The following is a 10,468-nucleotide window of genomic DNA, read 5'->3' on the forward strand; positions in this document are numbered from 1 at the left end:
GTCCCTTCTCTCTCCCCCCCCCAATAAAATATTGGAGGCCAGTTGATGCGCATTGCCATTCTAATGATGTGTGCACACTGCGTCATGTGATCGATTGTGTGGGGCGGGGCTTACCTGCCCTCCCCCAATATTTTATTCAAGTTGGCACCCTTGGCAGCCAAACCGGTTGTGCTCCCCTAAATCCGCTTCTGACCCCGGTGGTTGTAATAGCACTGTGACAGGCAGGCAGTGGAATTTAATCAGTAGATGCTTTCCCCATTATTACACCCCCCCCCAGAGTGAATAAACTATTGATGGGGAGGGTGTCAGGTAAGCCCCGCCCCACACAATTACATGACACGGTGCGCGCGCACACACACACACACACTATTTGAAATGGCAATGCCCATCACATGTTGAATTTCTACCTGCCGTGCTGCTGTTGCAAATGCAGGAGCCTTGGCAAGAAGCGAAGGGGAAGAAGTGAAAGCGCTGCGGAGGCGTCGTCGGAGGGCGGGAAGGGGCCGGGTGACCGCAACCTTATCTTCGACGGTGGCACAGGCTCTTCCCGCCTCTTTCCTTGCAGCCGCGCCTGCCGAAGGCGTCGCCAAAGAGCATCTGCCCGGGAACAGGAAGGAGCCTCCCTCAAAGCTGCCGAGGCGGCAGCGGCGACGAAACTAGCCAGCCTACGAGAAATTGGCGCTATCTGGACCTCGCCAGGAAACGGAACGGAGCCCCGCGGGGGGACGCAGGCAGCTGGACAGATATCTTCTCCCGCGCGCGGAGCTGCTGAGCAAGGTGATGGGGGGGGGCTGCTGTTATTATTGCAGGGGCGATGCTCTCTCTCCCCTTGCGGGAAGGGAAGATTTAGGTTGAGGTTCCTGAAACGAGATGGAAGTCTCCAGCCGATATGAATGGAAATGTCCCCGCCTGGTACTTCGATGGGGTGGAGAGGGATTGGGGTTAAAACGCTGTGCGCGCGTTTTGAAAGATCAAGAGAAAGTCCGGACTTTGGTGTACAGTATTCGGCTTGCTAGGCTTATAGGAATCCGGACGTATGAAAGGGGTCGGTCTCGCTGTGGGCAGGATTCCTGCATTGCGGGGGGGGGTTGGACTAGATGACCCTGGGGGCCCCTTTCAGCTCCACAGTTTTTCTGTGAGGGGTTCAAGTGAAAGGAGCGGCTGAATAGGCTACCATGCGGTGCCAAGTCTGACTGCTCCGCGCGTTTGTTTGTGTGAGAGAGATAAAGCAGAAATACAGACAAAATTGGGGAAACAAGTCCCTCCACACGTTTTTTTCCCCATTCGGTTTTGTGAGATGCACAAGATGTTACGATCTTTCTTTTGTCAGGATGTTGGCTGTAGCCCAGATTCTTCGCTGGGTTCCCAGTGCTTAGGGGGTTCTGCTAGGAAAGAGAGGTTTTTCTTTTCATGTTAAGACCAAGGTATACAACTTACGGCTGGGAGTTAATAGCCACATCCTGTTGTCTTTTACTAACCTGCTGTGAAGTCCAGCCCCACCATTGTGGTGAAACGTTATCATACAAAGTTAGCAACATGGTCAAGCCATGTAACTCAGGGATTTTTGTAATGTTGATTTTAAAATAATAGTTTTGATCTTAACATGTGAGGAAAGGGTAGGATTTGTCCTGTAAGATGCTTATTTTCATCTTCTAAGAGACTTTATTACAAAAAAGTAGGACTAGTTTTTCAAGACATCCTGTGGCACCTTAAATATGAAGTGTGATAACCAAACGTTTGTCATATTCAGAGGTGGCCCACTGAAATCATTTTACATTGAATTACAGTAACTAAGAACTGCTTTCATTCACTATTCAGTGAATGTTTGGGATATATTACTTCTCAATAGCTCTCTTCAATACAATCTGTGATTTCTTCAAACATGCTTTAACAACTTCCCTCAATATTTAGTCATGAAAATGCCTGTAAAATTCTCACGGAACTAGGAACGCCCATTTTTTCTTCCTCCTCGGGCAAGAAAGTGATCCCTGAAATCAAAACACATAAAACATCTCTCCAGTTTAAAAAAGCCTCATAGCTGTGGTTGAAATTTTAATTAATATTTCATATGCCATTCTATCCTAGTGTTTACATGTGTTTTTCTTCTATTATCTTCCCCCTGCCATATTATTCCAGTGGAATTAATACTACTGAAGACAGAAAGAGTAAGCGATGCAGACAGAGAAACGTTCCGTGATTTTCATATGCTAACCATTGGTATTTTATACAGGGATGTAATTTTAAAATGATATCTAACAGTTTATGCAGAAAGAATTACATATTTAATACCTGCAATATAACCTCTCCATACAGCGGAGGAAAAAATGGATTTGATGTGGATTCCTGGATAACCATTTGCCCCTTCACTCACAGTGATCCATGTAGATGCAGAATTCTGCATGTGGGATGCTGCAGTTGCCATATTAATTTTTCACCTTTAAGATGCAATATTCATTAGTAGTATTAGTATTAATATAACTATCCTTTCACCTTAAGGTTTCTAGAATAGTAGATGAATTGAGGAAATGATTTACTCAAAGGCATCTTCTGGGTAGACATACCGGTACATACCGTAGGACCGTGTCTGTCAAATGAGTAGCCTACCTATTTTCCAGTATGTGCAGGACTGCTGTTTTACAATGCAATCCTATGCATTTCACTAAAAAGCAATTGAGCTCAATGATGTTTAATCTCATGTAAATTTATATAGGATTGCAACCTTAACCTTCATAGGTAAGAGTTCTATCCAATGTTAGCCCTACTCAAAGCAGAGCCATTGGAATTAATGGGCATGATTAACATGGGTTCATTATTTTCAATGGGTCTACCCTACTTAGTCTTGTCTCAGTTGAATGCAACCTTAAGAGTCTACATCAGTTACACATTAGGCTTACACTACAGATGGAATTTGTTGTGTCAGTTCACATTTTGCAATACTGGCAAAAAATATCAGTGGTTCCCAATTAGCTAAGTCCTGTGGACTCCCTGTATTTCCAAAGGCAAGATATGGACCCCCTTCCTTTGAAAATGTTGATACCTCTATGGTAGTTTTTGCTATGTAAATGGGGAGCAGATTCCCCCGGGTTATGGACCAATTAGGAACCACTGATCTATATACCATAATAGAAGAGCAAAACACTTGATATTTATCCTGTTTTCTTTTGGTTGAATGCTTTGTTGGAATTGAATTAATAGGGGTGAAAGTCTTCATCTTGTTTAATGGTTAGCAGAAGTGTATTTGATTTGTGGTCACAGAGTCTGGTGTGGTTTCTTATTGAACTTGGTTATAGGAAAACCTGAGACCTTGGTTATTGGAGAACATATAAATGATTTATTTTAAAGAAATAAATCCGTGCAGCTTTCAAATCAAATCCTACAGGGAGGAGGGTGATTAGTAGGAAAAGAAATAATTTTATCCATCTTTTCATCTTGATTCTGCAACTCCTCATTACATCATCAAAATCTATCGTCTTTTTTTTCTTAGGGTTAGTGGGTGTAATGAAAGCTACCATGTCAAGGGTCATGTTATAACATGCTGTAGTTTTGTCTTCTTGCAAGTCAGCTTGGCCTTGCTTGTTAAGGCTTTACTAAACCACATTATTTGTTTGTATAGTACTATGCCAACACACTCTTAGAATAGGAAAGCTGCATAATTGGACACACTCATTTGGATTGATTTCTATTTGTGAACTGTCAAAAACCAGCATGCAGGCATCTCCAATGAAAACGAAGATTAAAAATGAGTTTGACCTTAATTAGCAATATCAACAAAAATTAGAATTGAGGGTCACCAGAAATGAACCCAAAGGTGTTGTTTGACAGGCATATCTAACTATAAAATTATATCAGGGTTTTTTTTATATACATATAAAAACCAGATTAATAAATATTTCAACTGATTGGTTGCCTGTCACCCAAAGGTCTCCAAGCAACTAATATTAAAGAAAAAGACGTGCAAATACACCATACGATAAAAAAGGGGGAATATGTTAATATTTCATTCAACATATGGGAAAACAAAAACAACGAACCAGCCCCCTACATAGAAATGAAAAACCATTTGAAATACTGAAACAAACAAAAAACCAAGGCAATACTCCCACCCACTAACCAGCAGATAAACAAAAACTCAACCCTCTTCCCTAGCCCAAATGACAATTCACATGGAGTCAACAACTCCCCCACTACCGGTAGTTACCAGTTCATTTCTGGGCCCAATTCAAGGTGCTCACTCCACCCAGAAGGCAGGTTGCTTCCTACAAATCAATGGTGAGTGGGTCCAGGGTCTTCCGGGATGGTCTGGCATCTCTCACCTTCCTTCAGGGGGAAGTAAAGCCAAGCAAAGCAGGGAGCTGGTGGCAGAAGTTTTACCTGTTTTGCCATTGTTCTGGCTACTCCTCTCCTGCTGCTGCTTGGGGTTCTTCTGTCAAGGAATCTTGGCAATCAAGGTTTGTTGATGGTACTGTTACATATCTTGACACCCCCTACTCCCCATCACAGCTTAAGTTTCCTGGGTTTTCTGAGGACAGAGGATGATTACTAAATCAGTTTACAACTGCGGTGTAGATCTGCGCTAATAGCATGGTAATCATTGATAAATGATGATACAACGATTGCAGTTACAGCAAGATTCTTTTATGCCATTAAAATGTAGTATCTTGGAACACGTATTTCTCCATTACCTTTGTGTAAGTTTCCCACAGTGACAATGGAGCATCTCCACAATTTATTTTTTAATGATAACCGTAACTTCCATTGCCAAACAGCTGCACCTCTCCCTCTGACCCAGTTCAGATATAATGTCAAACCATAGTTTAGTTTAATAAGAATGAGTTGCAGTGACCACAGGTGTTCCTACTCCCTTCCCCTGAATGCACACAAGTTAAATGCACACAAGTAGTGGGCTTTCTGTACATACATCTTAAGTCATCTTGTAAACTAAGGTTGCCATAGGATGGCATTTGGAAAAGTGAAAAAATGCCTGTGTTTTTAGTTTAATTATAACCTAACCAGCCTTTAACAGCACCTCCTTTAAAGGCTATTTCTATAAGCGCTGAACAGAAGAATATGCTGGAGCTAATATATGGGTTTTTATATGCCTGTTGTCTAAATGACTAAACAACAACAACAACAACAACAACAATATATGGGCTTCATTTATATGTGAATCCTAGTTGTATAAACTACATACCATCAACATACAGTAGTCCCATGCCAAAAGACGTCTCTGCATAAGGAACTCTGGTTTAACCACCCCTCTAATTATCTCAGTGTTTTAATGTCACTGTGCTCCTTTGAATGGAGATGTTTATCAAGTTTTAACATTCATTTTCCAGAATGGGTGGGAAAGAAGCCAAAACATCTCAGAATTGTTCTGCCCGTCTGCTTACACTTGTCTGTACTGTACTAGCATCAGAGGACCTCCTCATTTGTGAAGGAATAGAATAATTAATCATTTGGCTTTTTCTTTTTTCTTTTCCTTTGTCTTAATAGGCTAAAGAACACCCAAGCCACCATGTGGGGAACGCTCCAATCCATTTTAGGAGGTGTAAACAAACACTCAACCAGCATTGGGAAGATATGGCTCACTGTCCTCTTCATTTTCCGTGTCATGATCCTTGTGGTGGCTGCAGAAAATGTCTGGGGAGACGAACAGTCAGATTTCACTTGTAACACTCTACAACCTGGGTGCAAAAATACCTGCTATGATGATTATTTCCCAGTTTCTCATATTAGACTTTGGGCTCTCCAACTTATCTTTGTGTCTACCCCTGCCCTTCTGGTGGCAATGCATGTTGCCTACAGAAAGCACGAGAAGAAACGGAAATACCGACATGGGGAGAAAATTGACATTGAAAGTCTGAAAGCCCAAAGGTTCCACATCGAAGGACCCCTATGGTGGACATACACCAGCAGCCTCTTCTTCCGAATTATCTTCGAAGCGACTTTCATGTACATATTTTATTACATGTACAATGGGTACCGTATGCCTCGTGTAGTGAAATGCACCGATTTTCCTTGCCCAAATACAGTAGATTGCTTTATTTCTCGTCCCACTGAGAAAACTGTATTTACTATTTTCATGCTGGCTGTGTCAGGCATTTGTATGCTCCTAAATGTGCTCGAGTTGTCTTATTTGATACTGAAGTCTTGCATGAAGAAGTCTCAGACCAAGAAACCACTGCCCAATCATTAGATGTTTGTATGTCATGTACCTATTTTGCATTGCTTAAAAGCTCATCTGTTTTTAATTAAACTATATTAAATCACACACCTTCTAAATAGTGGGAGTCCATCTTCTTATTTAACCCAGAGTTCAGAAATTCTTTTGTCAGTACAGGCTGATAATACCCAAATCATCTAGTTACAATTGTGCAAAAGGCTAGTATTTTGATTATTAAACAGCTTTTTTTTCCTCCTTTGAGCGAGAAGAGCGCACAGCCCTCAAACATCATGATTCTTTATCAGGTGTTTTATTTTCAGGACTTAGGATAAGTAACAATTATTTCCCTAATTACTTTACCCCCTCAACTTACTGCAGTTAGTTTTAACTATGATTTACAAACCTGGTTTATTCAGATAAATCATGGTTTGAAGTTGGCATGTTTAGACAAACCATTGGACAAACAGGCCAAACCCTACACCAAAGGATAAATGGACATAAATCTGACATCAGGAATTACAAGACAGAGAAACCAGTAGGAGAACACTTCAATCTCCCAGGACATTCTATACAAGATCTCAAAGTAGCTGTTTTATTACAGAAAAATTTCAGAAACAGACTGGAAAGAGAAGTTGCTGAATTGCAACTCATTACCAAGCTTAAAACCATGGAGAGACCTGGTCTGAAAAAGGACACTGGATTCTTATCTCATTATACATGATCAAGCTTTCTTTAGCACCTCAGCCCTTGCTTTTTCCTGCAAGACCAATTAACAGTCATCAACAGGTTTATCACTCCTATCAGCCAATCACCCGTTCCCACCACCCTTCTGAGTAATACCCCTCCCCACCCTCTGACTATACATGAGGGTCTGGTGACTTCTGTTTCAGTGTATCTGAAGAAGTGTGCATGCACACGAAAGCTCATACCTGTGACAAACTTAGTTGGTCTCTAAGGTGCTACTGGAAGGATTTTTTTTATTTTGTTTAGACAAACCATAGTTAAAACCAACCACAGTTTGTCCCAGTCTAAATTTAACAACAGACCATGGTTAGTTGAAAACAATACTGAATGCTTCCAATTTCATTCCAGAGGAGGAGAGCAAACTCAAGGCTCGCTCACTTCCATAATCAGAGGCAGCCTGTCTCCTCTGAATACCATTGGTAGGGGAACAGTGGGACAGGGCTATGATGCTCATGCCCAACTTGTGTGCTTCACATAGGTACGGTATCTAGAAACAGGATGCAGCCTTTAGTCTGACACAGGAGAGTTCTTCTCTTTGCTCTTACACTGCACACTAAACCACAGCTTAGCCATTAAACCAAAGTTTAGCCATGTTACGTCTGCAAGCAGCCAATCCTGAACATCCTGTGCACACCCTGGCTGCCTTACATGATCCTTACCAGGGTTTAATGGGACTTGATGCTCTAAAAATCATATATTTAATATGCATTTCCATTTGTTGAGATGTAAATGCCATCAAATTGCTCTGTAACAGTTTTGATCACCACGCCCGGCATAAGTTTTGGTGGACTAGAGTGTGCTTCAGATGCACAGAGTTCCATGCCTCTGATGAAATGGACTCTAGTCTGTGAAAACCCATGGTATGATAAAGTCTGTTAGTCTTTAATGTGCTATAATATTCTTGGTTTCTATTAATCTGGCGGCAATAGAACTGGGCATACCACATAAGAGCTGCCTATGTGAATAAATTGTGGAGAAACTATAGCTGAGTTCTGCCACTACTTGGTTACTATTTAAAAAGTGCCTTTCACTTGATGTAGGAAGAAAGCCAATTCTGTCCTTTAAAAAGTTCTGAGAATATATATATATATATATATATATATATATATATATATATATATATATAGTGACACCGTTTTGGAATTATTGTACTGCTATTATGAGCAGTTTCAGGAAAGCACAAAGATATATCAGGATTAGCTAGAACAAGTAATTCTGTCTCCCTGAGAACATCCTTAATCCAACTATGACAAACAGGAACTTTGGTGCGTTTCATGCTTCTGCTTGTTGAATGCGTAATTGAATGATTGACTGCCAAAAGAACATTCTGCTATTCAATGGTCAGTATTACAAAATATATTATTTGTATGAGTGACACTTTTTTCCTAATGATCCTTTACTCATAAATAAATCACATTTGTCATGCCTTCAGTTTTGTTACTTGAAGGGTTTGTGGGTATGCTATGTTTATACCAAAAGTGAATGGAAAAATATAGTGCCACTTTTAACAGTGCAAAACTCCTGCAAATATGGACATTTCAAATTTATAAACAGGTCACTAATTTTGTAAATAGTTCAAATGAATTGCTTAAAGAGACAAATGTGGTCACCCTATACTCCCTCATGCATATTCTCACATTCTCACACAGGCCAATGGAAACAGGCACACAGCCCCTCTGCTCAGCTGATGCATGGTCAATGCTTCCTTTTGCTCATCAAATGATGACTGAGGTGTGGGCAGTTGACATTCCCTTCAGAGTTTCAGGCTTTGTACACCCCAGCAAGGTCTTGAGGGGCTGGAAAAATTTGCTGGGGTGGGTGGATCAGTGGGCTTTGCCTTCATTTTTGAAGTATTTAAAGCATAGAAAAGGTATCATAGGGCATGTTTACCCCCTAACTCTGCCTCAGAAGTTATGTGACCTTTCCAGGGACTTTCTTGATCAGCATTTTATATATATAACATGGCAGGTGTTAAGTACTGGGGAAATATGGATCAATGGACTGGCAAGGCCATGCAACCAAATATTTGAGTTGCCCCAGTTGCTGTAAACTAAATTCTGCTGAAATGCTGCCTTAAACAATACCCTCAAAAACACCCACTCAAAATACCCACATAATCTGACCTACAATCAGAGGAGTGACCAGAACACACCTTGGAACTTGGCTTGTGACCTTTATATGGAGTCAGACCAATGCTCCATTTAGTCTTGTATCATTTACTCTGTCGGGCAGAAGTTCTCCAGGTGCTTAGGCTTTCCCTTCCCTGCCCCCTAAGTAATTTTAAACTGGAGATGCCAAGAACTACTGATAAGCGCAAGACTCCCATATAGTCCTGGACCCAGTAAGTTTTAGAAATTAATCAAGCCTCCTGAACCCATGGATCGAGGCTGTCTTCCTCTTGAAGTAATCGCCTGGGAGATGAGCCATTAAGAAAGAACAAAGGGAAAGACGACGGGCCATTAAGAAAAAGGGGTGGAGGCCCTTCTCCAGCTATGAGTTAGAAGACAAACGTGAGAGTTTGAAGCAGAGTCTTTAGGGTTGGCTGTGGTGTGACCTAGAGGAAAAAAGGTTGCAGGTTGCTAAAGAGAGATGGTTCGAGTACGGTGGTTGATTTCTGTTATAACCCAAGGCTGTGGCTATAGGGGAAACAAGACCCTTTTGGGGTGCTGATGCTGTGAACCTCTCAATCATAGGCTCAGGTTGTATATATGTATAAATAAACCATATTTTATGCTCTGGTCCATGGGGTCACGAAAAGTCGGACACGACTAAACAACAACAAAACCATATATCATAAAGACACCACAGTCTCCACTGTTTCATTTCCTAAAGGAAACACAATCCCTGGGTGAACGCCTGGAACCCCTGGAATCTCGCACTACTCGGAGATTGAGGTGGCATGCAACAACAACTACAACATTTATTCATGATAATAATATATTGACACTTAGAATCTGTGACATTTGAAACAGGACTTTTTGTTTGAACCTTTCAAACATGCAATCATTACACTTTGCTGCCACAATCACAAGGAATAGAAAGTTGCTTTAAAAAAAAGGAAACTGAATCTCTAGAGTCTCACAGCCCTTAGTGAGTTGCACTGAGCTGACTTGCCACCTCTTGTTCAAAGATCAGATTTCATTCTGTACAAACATCTTATGTAAACTTGCAGAAACCACCCAAACTTGCTATGCCTATGCTCTGCTTAATTATCCACAAAGACTACATAGTGTGCCTTGAACAATTCTTTTTTTATTGATCCTTTCACATTTCATGCATGTGAACATGCTACACAAATACTGTATCATTGTTAACTATTTCTAGCCAAAAGACAGTATTGACAATTGTAATAGCTGTCCATGTTAGGGTGAAACTGATGAAGTATCACCCCAAACTATGTGAAGCATGGGTAATGTGATATCCCTCCCTCGATCCTATTATTTTAAAAGAGAGGAGAGAGAATCAATTGAGTTAAAACTGTACAATTATTGCACTAAAATTAATAATATGGAAAAGTTCTTATTATTCCTTTTCTCTTTGTCTTTCTCAACAGTTGAACTT

The 10,468-nt window shown here is 40.9% G+C and overlaps 1 protein-coding gene across 1 annotated transcript; it reads left to right on the top strand.

Annotated features, from left to right (window-relative positions):
- The first annotated feature begins 473 nt into the window (after positions 1-473).
- Positions 474-6,282, top strand: LOC118085539 (gap junction beta-2 protein). The gene is made up of 2 exons (XM_035116307.3): positions 474-777; positions 5,494-6,282. Exon 2 carries the CDS (start codon positions 5,516-5,518, stop codon positions 6,194-6,196), a length of 681 nt encoding a protein of 226 aa, XP_034972198.1. The 5' UTR covers positions 474-777; positions 5,494-5,515; the 3' UTR covers positions 6,197-6,282.
- The last annotated feature ends 4,186 nt before the right edge of the window (positions 6,283-10,468 follow it).

Source organism: Zootoca vivipara, chromosome 4 (genome assembly GCF_965207765.1).
Source record: "Zootoca vivipara chromosome 4, rZooViv2.hap1.1, whole genome shotgun sequence".
Classification (NCBI taxonomy): Eukaryota; Metazoa; Chordata; class Lepidosauria; order Squamata; family Lacertidae; genus Zootoca; species Zootoca vivipara.